Source organism: Malania oleifera, chromosome 1, assembly GCF_029873635.1.
Source record: "Malania oleifera isolate guangnan ecotype guangnan chromosome 1, ASM2987363v1, whole genome shotgun sequence".
NCBI classification, from domain to species: domain Eukaryota; kingdom Viridiplantae; phylum Streptophyta; class Magnoliopsida; order Santalales; family Ximeniaceae; genus Malania; species Malania oleifera.
Window position 1 is genome coordinate 133,165,921 of NC_080417.1, and position 17,160 is coordinate 133,183,080.

Here is a 17,160-nt window from a genome sequence, read left to right on the forward strand (position 1 = left end):
GCTTGGTTTGAGAAGTTTTCGATGGTTGTCACTTCTCTTGGCTTCTCTTCTAGTGCTCATGATTCAGCTTTATTTGTTAAGTGTACTTATGCTGGTCGTATCATTCTTTCTTTGTATGTTGATGATATGATTATTATGGGTGATGATGTTGATGGTATTGTGGACTTGAAAAAGATGTTGGCTCGGGAGTTTGGCATGAAGGATTTGGAGCCACTCTGTTACTTCTTGGGAATTGAAGTAGCCTACTCCCCCAAAGGTTACTTGCTCTCCCAATTGAAGTATGTTGCAAATATTCTTGACCGCACTCATCTCACTAATAGTCGAACTATTGATACTCCTCTTGAGGTTAATGCCCGCTACACTTCCACTAATGGTATTCCCCTACTTGATTCTACCTTATATTGTACTATTGTTAGTAGTTTGGTCTATCTGACTATTACTCACCCAGATATTGCTTATGTTGTCCACATCGTGAGTCAATTTATTGCTTTACCTACATCTGTGCATTGGTCAGCTATTTTGCACATCTTGCAATATCTTCAAGGGACTCTATATCAAAGTCTTTTATTCTCTTTGACCTCATCGTTGCAGCTTTATGCCTACTCTGATGTGGATTGAGCTATTGATCATAATGATAAAAAATTCACTACCAGCTTTTGAATATTTTTAGGTGACTCTCTTATTTCTTGGAAAAGCAAGAAGTAAGCAGTTGTTTCGCGCTCTTCCACCAAGGGTAAATATCGTGCGATGGTGTCTACCATGACTAAGATTGTGTGGTTACATTGGTTGTTGGCTAATATGGGTGTTATATTTTGTGCTCCTAATTCTCTGTGTTGTGACAATAGGAGTGCTATCTAGATTGCAAGGAATTCAGTATTTCATGAATGGACCAAACACATTGAAATTGATTGTCGTGTCACCAGACACCACCTTCAACAAGGGACTATTACTTTACCCTTTTTTTCCCTCCTCCATGTTGGTTGCTGACTTCTTTACGAAGTCCCACACTATCCAATGCTTTCGTTTTTTGGTTGACAAACCCTCGATGCTTCTTGTTGCCGCATCGTGAGTTTGAGGGGGGATGTTAGTGATAATAATTCTTTACATTATATCAGGGTAGAATAATTTTTTCCCCTCTTATTATTGTAGGCTATATAAGCCATCTTTATCTCTTATAGAACCCTAATGATTCAACGAAAACTTTTTATTTTCCCAATCTTTTGCTCCTCTTTGATTTTATTAAGTAGGAGTAGAGTGGAATCTAAGTTAGAACTTTAGAAAACCATATTAAAATCTAAAGGGTTCAAGATAAGTAGGAATAAGATAGAATATATGAAATTTAATTTCAATAATGTAAGGAGTAGTAATAAAGAGAAGATTAAACTTGATAATTAAGAGATTAATAGCACTAACAGATTTAGATATCTTGGATATATTATGCAAGCTAAAGGGGAAATTAAAAACAATATAGTACATAGAATTTAAACTGGCTGGGTAAAATGAAGGAGTGCGTCAAGTGTATTGTGTGATCATAGAATACCCTTAAGATTAAAATGAAAGTTTTATAAGACAACTATAAGGTCTACTATACTCTATGGTTCAAAATATTAGGCAACTAAAACACATGTAGAAAAATAAAAGTTATTGAGATGTGAATGTTAAGGTGGATGAGTGGTTTAACATTAAAAGATAAAGTAAAAAATGAACATATACGTAATAATTTTGGCATAGCATCAGTTGAAAATAAAATAAAGGAGAGCGACTTTGATGATTTGGACATTTGAAACGTAGGTGTAGTAGAGCACCTATAAGGAGGAGAGAGTTAGTTATTTTGTTTGACATGAAAATGGATAAAAATAGACCTAAAATAACTTGGAACGAGGTAGTGAGAAAGGATTTAATAGCTCTTAATCTAATCGAGGAAAACATTTTTGATCGGGTGAATTAGCGGAAAAAGGATTCATATAGCCAACCCCACGTAGTGGGACTTAAGGCTTGCTATTGTTGTTGTAGATAAATAAAAAAAAAAAGTTAATAATATAAATTTCTACAATTTTACAAAATTTCACTCTATATAAAATTTTAATTATGCTTGGTAAATTTTAATGTTTAGTTTTTATTTTTTTAATAGTTGAAGCTTAATTGTCATGGTTTTCCTGATAAAAGAGCCCCCTCTTCCCTATAATTTTTTTAAAGCTCTTCGGATAGTTTTTTTTTTGCAAGGCCAATCAAAATTATCAAATTCTTTTTTTTGGAGATTTTTAAAAACAGAAAGAAAGAAAAAATATAAAAAGAAGGAAGGAAATAAAAATTCTTGTCTTGTTTCTCCTTGGGATTTGACAAAAAGACAAGGCAGGTCATGTTCTAATGTTTAGAAAAATAAGAAATTTTCCCACGAGCATGGCGCGATAGAAACACATCAGCACGTAAGAAAGAGTATCAGAGGTTCAATTCCAGGTAAATGCACTCACGGAACCAGCGGTACTTGTGAATGGTAAGAGTTTATTCTGTGAGCCAGCGGGGACCGTAGATGGTGAAAGTTCGCTCTATGAGCCAATGAAGACCGTGGATGGTGAGAGTTCTCTGTGAGCCAGTGGAAACCGTAGATGTTAATAGAGATGGGTCCCGGGGATCGAGTTGACTGAACATCCAATTGATGCACAAAAGTTGTGTCCGTATTCCGGACTTTACCTTAATCAGCGAGACCTAGGGGTGGAGGACGCCGATCCGTAGGTTGGGGCACCAGGTGGTCCGAAGGGCTCGTTGGTGGCTAGAGTTCCTATGTAATCTAAAAATAAAAAATAAAAAAATACGAAATTTATAATATAAATTCCTAAAGCTTCACAAAATTCCACTAAACTCCTTAAAATATAATAAACTTTAATTTTGAATGGTAAATTCTATAAATTTTAATTTTAATTTTTCTCATAACAATAAATAAAAACTAAAATTATTTAAATATGGAATTATCTTGCTATTTTGATGTCTTGGAATTTGAAGGTTGAATTTAAATTCAAATTTTTGATAAAATATAATATAAAATTGTATTAATTCCTTTTAAATTAATAAAATTCAAATATAAAGTTTGAGATTCATATTTTCAAACACAACTCCAAACAATTAAACCTTTATGATTTAAATATTGAGTGAAGTATCATTCATTGAAATTGAGAAATTGGTGATAGATTTATTCAATACATATATATATTTGGTATCAAAAAAAAGAAATTCCATTGATAAATTAAGAATTTACACAAAGGAGAACAAGACATCTCAATAAAAATTTGGGACAAACCGAAAAAAAAAAAGAAGTGCAAAATACATCAACAAAAATATCACATCCCCCATAAGCAAACCATTATATTACACAAATCTTGCTAAGCATTCAAAAGCCTCAATGACGAACACATATATAAATAGAAAGGTAATAAGTTTTTTTGGTATATCTACTCAATCTAAACTTTTATGTTATATTTATTATTTTTATTTATTTATTTATTTATACCATTACTTGTTTCTACAAAAATTAAATTGGCACTTCTTATTTATTTATGAAAAAAATTAAAAACGCCAAGCATAAAAAGAAAAACTAAAATGTCCATTTAAAAATAGTGATGATGTGTTTTGGATTTTATAGATTTTTGGAGGGATGATTATTTAATCTGTCTTTGTGCCACTATTTGGATGCTAAGAAAATACTTTTAAGGAAAGAAAATTGAATTTTCAAAGCAATTGAATCCAAATCTCACTTGCAAATTTGTGAGGCACAATCAAGTCTGCCCAAACCACCCAAGCCGACAGCATGATTTGAGTCGGTTTTTACATTTCAATGGGATGGTTTTGGTTAGGAATTAGCAGACCAACCAGACCGGTTTGGTTGGGGGAAAAAAATAAGCTCCATCCAAACCAACCGGAATCAACTTTGAACAACCCTATTGGTTTGGGAATATAGCAAACCCAGCAGTTCGATTGGAGAAAAAATGAATCATCATAATCTATCTGAATCAACTTTTTTAAAAGCCCTATCATTGTCAATACTTTTTTTTCTACCCAAAAAATAAAATTGTTGCGGAAGCCAAACCAAACCGTCTGGCCAGAAAAATTTGGAACCGGTCCTCCACAACCGATTCACCTTTTTATTTTATTTTATCTTTTGTTTTGGATCAAGAAAGAAACTGATTAGTTAGACAGAAAACTGTGAAAACTGATCGTCCAGCCAGTTCAATCTCGAATCTTATTTTTTTCCTTTTTGAAAAAAAAAAAAAAAACATTTTTTGATAGTTGTCCAGTACATAAATGAAACCTGCAATCATGAATTATTTACCAAGATCATTATCATATTTTAAAGGGCTGCTAACAAAACCAAAACCAAAACCAACAGCAAAGCCTCATCTCAACTAGTGAAAAAATTCAGGCATACAAGAAGAAGGGAAGATGAACAGATGGGAGCTTTCCCCCTAAAGAGAGAAGAGCCTCTTTTTATTTTTATTTTTTTCCAAATATAAAAGCAATGCTGTGATTTACTGACTGTGCTCCAGGAATCTGCCACAGAGGCAATGTATGCTTGAAATCCAACACCATGAATCAGCATTAGCGATCAAATATCAAGTTCGTAATTGGGTGGTTGGTGCGTGCTTTAGCTTCTTGCTTCTCAACAGATGCTCTTTTCAGCTAATGGTAAGATTTCTTTTCTTCTTCATGCCACTTACACAGGCCCAACCATCTTGCTGAGACACTGACATGCCTTCCAAAAACTGCGAATAATGTTCTACAATATATGGAAGCTGCATCAAGAAATGATCAAAATGTATAAGGTTGAAGCACCTGATTCTGACCAGTCAAGTCAGTGCCTGGGTTTGTCGTAACTTTGAGCGATCTCACATATATGGGAAATGGTAAAAGGATTCCCCAGAACTCTAGCCACTGATTTACGTGGTGAAATGATAAATTAGGGCATAGAATGAGAAGAAGCTTTGAGCACCACGTAAAACTAATAAAACTCTTAAAGAGACCATTTACTTCTACCCATCAATTCCTTTTTTGCTTCAATCAGTTCAAATATTGCACCACTATCGAAAAAATCCAAATGTAACAATATGACAACTCCAAAAGAGAGTATGAAACCAAAATATTTGGCTTCTATATTGCATTTTCTTTGTACATATATTATTATGTTCTATTGAGATTTATATTCTGTGCAAAAAATGTGTTGAGAGCTTAATTACCTTTTAATACTTCCTTCTTACTTAAGTTTCCCTAAAATTAACCAGTTAGAACAACCAAAATGCACCAACAGAAAGATACCTGTTCAGATAATATACCAGAGACACCAACAACAGCTCCGGATTTAGCGTAAGAAACAATATCATCTCCTAGGTCTAGCAGAGGGTTGAGAAGTATATTTGCAATGACCACATCATATTTCTCTGTTTCAGAGAAGACTCCCATGCGATGTGCACTCTGTCCTTCCATATATTCATCTGTCATTGCATCAATCATTGGAAAGCTAGTGTTACTAGGGAGCAGGTGTAACTGCATCTTCTCAGGTCCTATGTTGTTTAGAGCAGCATTCTGACGTGCAGATGTAATTGCTTGGGGATCTATGTCAACTCCAACAGATAATGCAGCACCAAACTGCATCCTAGTCATAGCGACTGATTAGGGAATAAAAATTTTTCAGGAATAAAATATAAATCTAAAGATCAGTTGAAAAAACTAACAATGAATGAAATATATGAAATTTATTGAATTCTTTGAGATTAAATAAATATACGTTTGATCTAGTCAGGAAAACTTCAGTATTTTCCACAAATATGCACATTATTCTACTGATAGAAAACACACTTCAACTTACACAACTAAAAAGCTGAAGACATGAAAAAAAAAAACAATCAATATGAGAGATGTAATATATTTACAAGAGAACTGAAATTGAGCATTTAAACGTTCATACTCAAAAAGTTCAGCATAAATTGAAGGTTTTGGATATCATACAATACTGTAAGATATTTGGATAATGCGTACATTCTGCTAGATGCCAATCTGTATACAACTCAAAGCCTAAGAAAAATGTAGCTAAAGCAAAATGATAAAAATAAGTGGTATTAGTTTATTGATGATAACTTCAATGGGTTGACCTACTAGTGATCCTAGTTTTAATCAGGTTGGCTGAGTCAATACCTGTTCAACCCAAATCTGATTTCTAGCTAATCATTGAATTGGCTTGGTGACTAGTTCTAGTCAAATTGGATTGGAATGGGAGCTCAGTATCAGTTTTAAACCCACGGTCCATATGGCAATATCAACCTGCTTAGAAATTTTTTTATATTTTTATAATTATTTTCACATAAAATATTAGCGTATGTGTAATTATTTAATGGTGATTCAGTAGGTCTAATGTAAGACATGTTCCTGAGATGTGGCTTAACTTGATTTCAACCAATGCACTTGATAACGAGGATCAGTCATAAAATGTGTTTAGTGGCTAGCATACAATGATAATAAACAAAGTTTCTGAATTAAAGATTCTTCGTAAAATTTGTTTGGGAGTATATATAAATTTCGCGATTTAGATTTAAATATTTAATGATATGATTGAGGGCGGGCCTTGGATCAATGGTAAGGTTGCTCCTTTGTGACCGGTTGGTCATGGGTTCGAGTCCAAGAAAACAGCCTCTCTACATAAAAGTAGGGGTAAGGCTCTGTACACTGTGATGACCCTCCCCTTACCCTCGTGAAGCGGGGAGCCTTATGGCCTGAGGACACCCTTTTTATGATATCTTCAATGGGTGATAATTCATTTAAGTTGAAACTAAAATGTTTACCTTTTTTTTTATTTTTTTATTTAATTCAACAATAAAATACCTTAAGTGCAGCAATTGCGAGAACTCCAGAACCTGTGCCATAGTCCAGGAAGTGCTCTCCTCCATTTATCAAGCCCTTTAGCAGCAATAGACACAGCTTAGTTGTCGGGTGGTCTCCAGTTCCAAATGCAAATCCAGGATTAAGAATTATATTTGTTGCTTGAACATCCTAAAGCATTCAAACAAACAAAACTACATTTACCCCAACAAAATTATATTCATCACTTGCCAAACTCAACTGAAAAGTTCATATTCATCATGGCAAAAAATTTGAGTTTTGTGCGTGTCTATACCTAATAGAAATGAGTTCCTAAAATGCCCCTATAACTGCTCATCTTCTTTACTTAAAACAAGAAACCAATGATGGTTTAATAACAAAACTTTTGAAAAAGTGACTTTGCTAAAAAATAAGTCCTAATATTTTGAATTTTCAAAATGTCCTCTTCTCTTCTGTACTTCGAAAAGATTCAAGATCCCTAAACCCTAAACCCATAAAAAATGAAGTGAATGACTACTTAATTTAGAATCCAAGGGCCAAAAGGATAATCTCATTAGAGTTGATAGAAGCAACAAAATAAAGAGTTGCCAATGCACAGTAGGCAACAAGAAATCTTCAGAAATGATTAAGATAACATACTGGGGGACTTCTCCATTCAGGCACAACCCAAAGTCCTTCACTAATTTCAACTGGATAAAATGATTCCTGTACCAAGTGAAGAAAAAAATTCAAAAAAACAACGAGATACAATCAAGATATTCAAGACTATAAGTTAATCAAAATAACATATAGAGCTTGACACCCACAATGAATCTGATTATTTATCTATTTACACAAGGGAATGTCACTGCTATGGATTTTTTTTTGCTACCATGAAAGTTTTAAGGAGGTGCACATCCACATCATTGCGCCAATTCTCCACGACAATGGATCCAACTAACTTTAATGAAGACAGGTACTTTCTTGGGAGCCCAACATGGCTCAGTATTGTAGAGCAACTGCAGTAGCTCCATTTTTTTGTGTTCCCTAGACTTGCAAGTAACATAAATCATGTGAGACTGAGCACTTGGTTCACTTTCTAAGGCCTCAGGCAAGGCAAAGTGAAGATTGACATGGGCTATTCATCAAAAGGGATTCCAGATATATCCTGCTTCATCTGGCCCATGGAGTACGGCAATTATGTAAAAGAAATTGCAGAGATAACTTCTAACCTAGTTTATCTATTGTTGCCTCGAAGATCAGCTAGCGCAGAATTGCAGGGGCATGACAAGACAGCCTTCTAATAAAGAGGAAAGCACGGCAAGAGCAATTTAGCAGAATTTGTTGAGAATTCCACTTGTGAGTTTGTCCCACATTAGAAAAAGTGAGTGGATGATGGGTGCTTATATACACGGTTGGACCCAAGACCCAATAGGCTTAAGCTTTTGGGTCAAGATGGTGCTCACCTATGTGTATCAAGCACACCTATGGACTCCTCCGGTACTAACAAGTGGTATCAGAGTTTACAGTTCATAACTCTAGGTGAGGGAGTGTGTGACTGAAGATGGATCCGAATAGGATCAAGACGTGGGAGGTAGGATTGGTTTGAAGGCTCACATGGAATACAATCCAAGACACGCAAGGTGCGGCGGTAAGGTCCACTAGAAAAACTGTTGGAGAATTATTCCCATGAGGGAGAAGATGACTTCCGTTCAAGGGGGAGCAGTTGGAACTCACAAGTGGGAGAGCTTCCATTCAAGGAGGAGTAGTTGGAACTTGGAACTCACAAGTGAGGGGAAGATTGTTGAGAATTCCACTTGTGAGTTTGTCCCACATTGGAAAAAGTGAGTGGATGATGGGTGCTTATATACATGGTTGGGTCCAAGACACAATAAGCTTAAGCTTTTGGGTCAAGATGGTGCTCACCCATGTGTATCAAGCACACCTATGGAACCCTCCAGTGCTAACAGAATTATCATCCCGTCCACCTCCAAGGCCATCTTGGGCCTAAAAGTAAACAAAAAATATGTTTCCCTTTCTATCGTTGTATTCTACGTTACTACAGCGCTTTTTAAAAAAAATATTTCTTCTTCTATGGGATATCTGTCTCCCTATTTTGTATATGTTTTCCTCTCAAACAAAATTTAATAAAATTAGAATAAAAGATTTCAGGGATTGTTGCTGCTATGGATTTTTTTTTTTTTTTTGTCGTCACCATAAAATTGTCAAGCAGCTTGTAGATAAAGTGCACATCCAAGTCATGGCAACAATACTCCAACACAATGGAGCCAATCAACTCTAGTGAAGACAGGTAATTTCTTGGGAATCCAACATGGCTTGGTATGTAGAACAACTGCAGTAGCTCCATTGTTTATCATCTTCCCTAGCCTTGCGCATAATGCTAGTCATGTGATGCTTGAGCACTTAGGTCAAGGCTATAAGCAAGGAAAAGTGAGATTGACACAGGTTATTCATAAAAAGGGACTCCAGATATATGCAACTACTTCTGGCCCATAAAGTACTATAATTAAGTACAAGAAATTGCAGAGCTAACTTCTAAACTAGTTTATCTAGTGTTGCTTCCAATGCAGAATTGCAGAGGCATGGTGAGGCAAACCTTCTAATAAAAGAGCAATTTGGATGAATTATCATCTCAACCAATTCCAGGCCATCTTAGACCTAAAACTATATTATGTGTTCCTTTCTGTCATTGTATTCTGTAGTACTTTTATTTATTTATTTTTAAATATCTTCCTCTGTGAGATATCTGCCTCCCTCTTGTGTATCTCTTTTTCCTCTTTATTAAGGCTTGATATGTATCATTGGCTCACAACCTAACAGCTTAAGCTTTTAGGTAAAGTGGTAATCTAACTTGGTATCAGAGCTGGTTACTAGTGTTAACGGAGATAATTCAGGCAATTAGGCTGTAAATTAGGCTGTAAATAATGCTTATTAGGCTGTAAATAATGCTGAAAATCTGGCAGCATTTAAGTGGTGAAAATCAGGCAACAACTATGTAATTCAGACCAAAATTAACATGGTATCAGAGCTCTGGTCACCAGGAGGTCCTGGGTTCTAGTCTTGTCACCCGCCTTTATTTTATGGTGTTATTTATCATTTGTTTATCTCTCCACGTGCTGTCAGACTGCACGTGTGGGGGAGTGTTAAAAGCTTGATATACATTGTTGGCCCACAACCTAACAGAGCCTCTCTTCTGATTCCGTCGTTTTGTTCTTAATCACTGGGTGCGATTCTCATCGCTGTTTCTTTCTTTCTTTTTTTCTCGATTTTAGCAAGTTCTTTCCTGCTTTTCGTGGGCGTCAGCCTTCTCTGTGGTGTCCACTTTGGTGGTTTTAAGTTTTGTTTAGGGCTGCCGGAATTTTTTTTTTAGTTGCGCACGCTGTCCTTCGTTGCGGGCTACTCATCTCAGTTTTTTTCTCGTGGTGGCTGCCCATATTTGTGACTTTCGGCAGTTTCTGTGGTGGTCAGCAGCTTCAACTCCTCCTGGTGTGATCGACGAGGGTGATGAATTTCTTCCTTTGCTTTGTCGTTTTTCACACAGGGCAGGTATTTTGAGTTAGGCTTTCATGTTTTATCTAGGTTTATTTATTTATTTATTTCTGCTGGGCTTTTGTAATCTGGTTGTGTTTGTAGACCTCTTATTATTTGGATTTGGACCTAATTTGAGTTAGGCTCGCCGTTTATTTGGTTGACTGCTTGGGCTCATTTTTTTTAGTGCCTTTCATCATGTCTATTGAAAAGACTATTGTTTGATTTACTAGAAAGAATTTCTCTACATGGGAATTCCAATTTAAAATGTTCTTGAAAAGGAACGAATTATCAAAACATATTGATAGTTCTGCTCAAGTTCCCACTGATGAAAAGGAATTTGCACAATGGGAGGTCAAGGATGCTAAGGTGATCTCTTGGCTTTTGGGGACGATTGAGTCTCACCTTGTGACCAATCTTCGCTGTTTTACTACGGCTCAGGCTATGGATTATCTCCACTGTATTTACCACCAAGATCACAGTGCTTGGAAGTTCCAATTGGAGTTAGAAATTAGTAATTACAGTCAAGGTAATTTACCTATTGAACATATTTATTCTGGTTTTATTAATCTTTGGAGTGAGTATTCTGCTATTGTTCATGCTAAGGTTCCCCTTACGGCACTTGCGGCTCTTCAAGCAGTTCATGCTAAGAGTCAACGCGATCAGTTTTTTATGAAACTTCAACCTGAATTTGAGCTTGTTCAAGCTAGTTTATTGAATTGTAATCCAGTTCCTTCTTTGGATATTTGTTTGGGAGACTTATTGCGTGAAGAACAATGGTTATCTACTCAGATGCATCACTTCTGAGAAGGTATTTTCTGAGGCTGTGAATGTAGCATATGCAGCATAAGGGAGAGGGAGGAACAAGTTGCAGTATTTCAGTTGCAAGGAGTTTGGTCATATTGCTTGTGACTGCCCTAATAAAGTTTGTAACTATTGCAAGAAAGAAGGCCATATCATTAAAGACTGTCAAGTGCGGCCTCAAAATCGCCAATCCCAAGCTTTTCAGGTTGTTGTTCAGTCCTCTTCTTCTTTTTCTGCGTCACCCACTGTAAGCTCTGATTCATCTATTCTTACACTAGCAATGGTCCAACAAATGATTGTGTCTGTTTTTATGGCCTTAGGCCTGCAAAGTACGACTAACGAACTCAACTTCTTGGATTGTTGATTCGGGCACTTCTAATCATATGACGGGTCTCCATGGTGTTCATAAGTATAGAGGCACGCAAAATATTCAAATTGCTGATGGCAGTACTCTTCCAATTACTACTGTTGGTAATTTGGGCTCTTCATTTCGCGATCTTTTTGTCTCTCCTGGATTGTCTACCAATTTGATTTCTGTTGGACAATCGGTAGATAATAACTGTGATGTTCACTTTTCTCGTGGTGGTTGTCTTCTGTAGAATCAAGTGTCGGGGACGGTGATCGCGAAGGGGCCTAAAGTGGGACGTTTATTTCCTTTACAGTTTTCTATTCCTAATGTTGTTTCTCTTGCTTGTACAGCTACTGCCAATAATAATGAAGTCTGGCATAAGAAATTGGGTCATCCTAATTTTGTTGTATCTTATGAAACATGGTTTTTTGGGCAATAAAGATTCCTTTTTTTCTTCTCCTGTATCTTTTGATTGTGCTACTTTTCGTCTTGGTAAAAGTAAAACTTTACCTTTTTCCTACGCATGGTAGTCGTGCTTCTAATTGCTTTAAGATTGTGCATACTGATTTTTGGGGTGTGAGTCCTGTTATTTCTCACGGTCAGTATCGTTATTTTTGTGACGTTTATTGATGATTATAATCGATTCACTTGGATATATTTCCTCCACTCTAAAGCTGACATGTTTTCTGTCTTTTAAAAATTTGTTGAGTTTGTCGAGACACAATTCATTATTTGTATGAAAACTTTACGCTCCAACTCAGGGGAGAGGGGGGGGGGGGGAGTACATGTCTCATTCTTTTCAGATTTTTCTTCAGCAAAAGGGGATCATTTCCCAGCGTTCTTGTCCTTATACCCCTCAACAAAATGGAGTCGCTGTGCATAAGAATTGTCATCTCTTAGATGTCGTTCGTACTTTGTTGATTGATTCTTCTATACCTTCTAAGTTTTGGGTAGAAGCTTTATCTACTGCTGTCTATTTGATCAATCGTTTGCCTACTGCCACTCTAAATTATGATTCTCCCTATTTTCGATTATTTGGCATATCTCCCGAGTATCAATCCTTTCATACTTTTGGGTGTGTTTGTTTTGTTCATCTACCACCTGTTGAACGTCACAAGCTTGCTGCCCAGTGTGTCACGTGTGCCTTTATGGGATATAGTCCTACTCATAAAGGATTTGTTTGTTATGATGCTCATGCAAACAAATTCCGGATCTCCCGGAATGTGATTTTCTTCAAAAATCAATATTTCTTTCAGTCTCAGGTTATTTCTGATACTCCTATTACTCTTCCTCACATTTCCACCGAACGTCAAACTGTAGACATATTCACTAAAGCTGTTTCTTGGCACCGGCATTAGTTCTTGGTTGACAAATTGATGCTTCTTGATTTACCAGCATCAATTTGAGGGGGGATGTTAACGGAGATAATTCAGGCAATTAGGCTGTAAATTAGACTGTAAATAATGCTGAAAATCTGGCAGCATTTAAGTGCTGAAAATCAGGCAACAACTATGTAATTCAAACCAAAATTAACAACTAGGAGGTCTTGGGTTCTAGTCTTGTAGCCCACGTTTAATGTAAGTTAGCTAAAAATTATCATGTTCCCTATGTGGGTGTTATTGTTTGTTTATCTCTCCAGGTGCAATTTGGCTGCACATGCAGGGCATTATAAAAGCTTGATACACATTTTCAAAAACTTTAGACCAAAGCTGAATTGAAAGTTGTCAGTTCAAAAGAATAACAAACTGCTAGTTATTCAGTCAGCTTGATTATTGTAGACATTGGATTTCATCCGCCGGAACTTCCGACTAGTATTTGAAGGACCACCATATTGGTATCTAAACCTCGCATATCATGATATGACAATGTAAAAATATCCTTGAACTCCTTTAACAAAGATATCAACTTCTATTTTAGCTGATCATCCCTGATAGATCCAATTTTTATTTCTAGTGGAGTGTGCTCAGTGCCTAAGTTTTTGACCTCTGTGGTCTCTTAATGGATTTGTATTTTTGTGTCCTCTTGTTTGATCAATCTCAACAACTCGGCCGTCAATTCTGTTTCTTCTTCTCCTTCCAATGGAATAAATTAAACGAGTATCATTGCAATCAACACTATCCTGTGCAAGTGTTGGACATGCTTAGATTTTTTTGTATTTGTATACACATGAAAGAAAAATGCAAAAAGAGATCAAATGAACAGAGATAGCATAGCATATGCAAAAAGGATGATATTCACTGAAGAAGAAATGCTTCGACTTATTCTTACTAAGATAAAGGCCTGCTTACAAAAATGGCATTTCCAATGATCTCAAGCTAAGCCATTGAAAATTTTATGTATAAAAAAAAATATAAAAAAAAATCATATAGTGGAACCATAATGCCAGTCTAGTTTTGCAGTGGTCTAGTGGTGAAATCAGCATCCTCATAGTCTGGGCTCTCCTTGCTGATGATGTTGATTAAGAGGCCATTACTGAGCAGAGACAGCAATCCCTCAACAAATGGTTCCTTATAGAGGTACATGATATACGCTAGTTTAGGATAGGTATATCAAATGTGAGGGATCATGATAGCAGGTTCACTTGGAAGCCTCCCTTCCTACTTGGCCAATCTTTTTTCTCTGCGTACTGCCGCCATATGAACCATGTCCCCTTTCCCAGGTTGGAAACCCAATCTAAAGGTTTCTTTATGAACTTAGGCACCAAAGGCTCCTACACCCCTTGCAAATGCTTGCCAAATCCTCTGCCAATTTGGTTGTTTTGGGTTAACATCTGTTTGGTTGTCACAAAGCTGACTTCGAAGAATTTAGCCTTTCATGATTCACCTTTTTTGCTATCACAAGATGTAGTCAAGAATTCAAATGCATGATAGGAACAACACATTACTGAGCGTTCAGCCCCATCATTAGGTATCATCCCAGGCTTATAGATTCCCTGGATCTCTTCACCATTCACCGTAATCAGGAAGTCGCCTGTTATGAACTTAAGCTTCCGATGTAGGGTATATGGTACTGCCCCAGTGGTCTGGATCCAAGGTCTTCCTAGCAACATGTTAAATGTCAAGACAATTTCTAATACTTGAAAGGTGATGGCAAAGGTGTAGGGCCTAATGCTGACATTTAGATCAACTTTGCTGATGATCTCCCTCATAGTACCATCAAAGGAAAAAACTGTTAGATAATTCCTCCGCATGTGAGATTTGTTGATTCCCAATTTTATCAAAGTGGAATTGGGACATACATTCAAGGCGAATCCGTTATCAATAAACACTCTAGAGACAATCATCGAGCTGCGCTTGACTGCTATGTGCGGGGATTCACGTGACCACATCCTTTTGGTGGGATTTCTTCATTAGTGTATGAGATAAAATTTGCTTCTAGAATTGATCCAACCACATTCTCAAAATTAATCACTGACGCATCTTGGGGTACATGAGCCTCACTAAGGACCTTCAAAAGTGCTGCCTTTTGTTTCTCCGAGATCAACAATAAAGGAGGGATATTTGGGCTGGCGTCTGATGCAACTATTCAATCATGTTGTACTTGTTGGTCTTTAAGTGTTGCAGGAATTGTGGCATATCTTCGTCACTGATTTTCTTCTGGTTTTCATTCTTCTCTCCAGTATTTTCTTTCCTTTTTGTCCTCTTTTCTAACTCTTTTGGAGTGTAACAGCGATCACTACAGGTCATTCTTCTTATTATGGCAACATTTGTCACATTTTGATCCTTTTCACTGCTCAACACCATTGCCTCATACTTCCAAAGAATTGTGAGATTCAATTCATATCGGAATGGTGTTGGAGGTTGTGTGGTTATGACTGCTTGATGGGGATAAGGCTTGGGCAGGGTATATTGGATGATTGTCAGGGTGTAGGTGATGATGAGTAGGGTGTAGGATAGGGGTGTATAAGTGTGTCCAAGGTCTTAAATTTCGATTTTGACTCAAATTTTGAAGCTCTAAAAGTATGGAAATTTCGACGGAAATTTCGATTTCGATGTCAATTTCGATTTGAAAAAATAACGAAAATTAGTAATAAAGCATGGAATTCTTTGTGAAATTTTAGAAATGGTTAACAAACATGTTAATATAAGTTTTATGACTAATATATTACAAATTAAATACATCTATGTATTGTAGGAGGTGGAAAACTTGTAAAATAGTATGTGTATCAAACATATTTGTAAGATAATGTATATTAAACATATTCAGTTAATATAAATGAAATTCATAAATCATTTAAATATTATTTAGTATACAAATAATGATAATTTAGACATGAATGGTTAAATAAAATGTTACTATAAGTTTATTTTTTCATATAATTTCAAAAGCACTTGTAATAATCTTTTGTTTCGATAAAATAAATTAAGATAGAAATTTCACTTCACTCCTAAATTTCTCATTTGAATTCTGACAAAATTTCATCATATAGTTAAAATTTCGAAAAGTTTCACTAAAATTTCAAGATTTTGATAAATTTCGGATGATTTGTTGAGATTTCGATGGAAATTAATCAAGGCGGAAATTGACTGCCATTTCGATTTCGAGGGTGAAAGAAATCGGAAATTTCAACAAAAATTTCGACAATTTCGTGGAAATTTAAGACCATGAGTGTGTCTGAGGGGCAGAGAGATGCGGTGTGTGTCTAGTTTGATGCCTCACTTTGGTGTCCACTACTTACTGAACTAATCTCTTCCTCTTTCTTTCCTCACATACAAAGCCTTTCTACGGGTAGCAAAATGTGATTCACTAGTATGTGGAGCCACATAATATACCAATTTGCCAATCCTTAGGCCAATTTCTACCTTTTCATCCATGGTGACAACCTCCGCGAAAACCATTATAGTACAGCCCAATAGTTTGTCATAAAATGTACCCTTGAAGGTATCAACGAAGATCTCCACCATATCTTTGTTTTTGATTGGTGGTTGGACTTGCGCTACCATCTCTCTCCAACACTCCGTATCCTCTTGGAATGTCTCTGTCCGTTTCTTTTCCATGCTCTGTAATTGTGACCTAGTAGGGACTATATTGGTGTTGAAACAATACTAAATCAGGAAAGCATGCTCTTGTCTAACGAGGCGTACCATCGTAGCACTAGTTCGATAAGACTTCAGGGAACATATGTATTAACAACTTATGATTTTTTGCATGCATCATTTTCTTTCTTGCATACATCTACAAGTGGGTCTTTGGGTATCCAGTTCCATTTTATTTATCAAATTCTGGGGTTTTGAATTTGGATGGTGTGTTTAGATATGTGAACAAGCACAGCTCCTCAAAATCACTCCCTCCATAATCTTGTATTCCTTGAACAGTCCTGAATTGCTCTTCCAAACAAGTCATCCAATCATTTATTGAAAACTCATCTACAATCTGCGCTTTTGGGGCCAGTTGCTTGTGGTGCAAGGAACCTGAAAGAGGAATCTCCCAAATTTGTTTTCCTATAGGGGTGGGGGAGCATGGTCCAGTACAATCATCCCTTTTACTAGGGCCAATAGTTCTGCCATGGTCTTTTCTAATGCTTCAATTCTTTTATCATCAGAACTTTCACCTGCCAGTTGCTCCTGATTATCCATCCCTTTTGCCTTTGACAAAGTGATGATAGGATCGCAGGCAAT

At 36.4% G+C, this 17,160-nt stretch overlaps 1 protein-coding gene across 5 annotated transcripts in view; it reads right to left on the reverse strand.

The window, feature by feature from the left end:
- Positions 1 to 4,365: 4,365 nt before the first annotated feature.
- Positions 4,366 to 17,160, reverse strand: part of LOC131155951 (uncharacterized) — a 33,695-nt gene continuing 20,900 nt past the window's right edge. For 2 of the 5 annotated variants that reach the window (XM_058109407.1, XM_058109416.1), the window contains 4 exons: positions 7,501 to 7,566; positions 6,865 to 7,032; positions 5,305 to 5,634; positions 4,366 to 4,784 (listed from right to left, as the gene is read on the reverse strand). In XM_058109407.1, coding sequence (XP_057965390.1) covers positions 4,668 to 4,784; positions 5,305 to 5,634; positions 6,865 to 7,032; positions 7,501 to 7,566 — 681 coding nt within the window. In that variant the 3' untranslated portion in view covers positions 4,366 to 4,667. The remainder of the gene's footprint in view (positions 4,785 to 5,304; positions 5,635 to 6,864; positions 7,033 to 7,500; positions 7,567 to 17,160) is intronic. The other 3 variants (XM_058109421.1, XM_058109411.1, XM_058109427.1) reach the window with 2 other exon arrangements.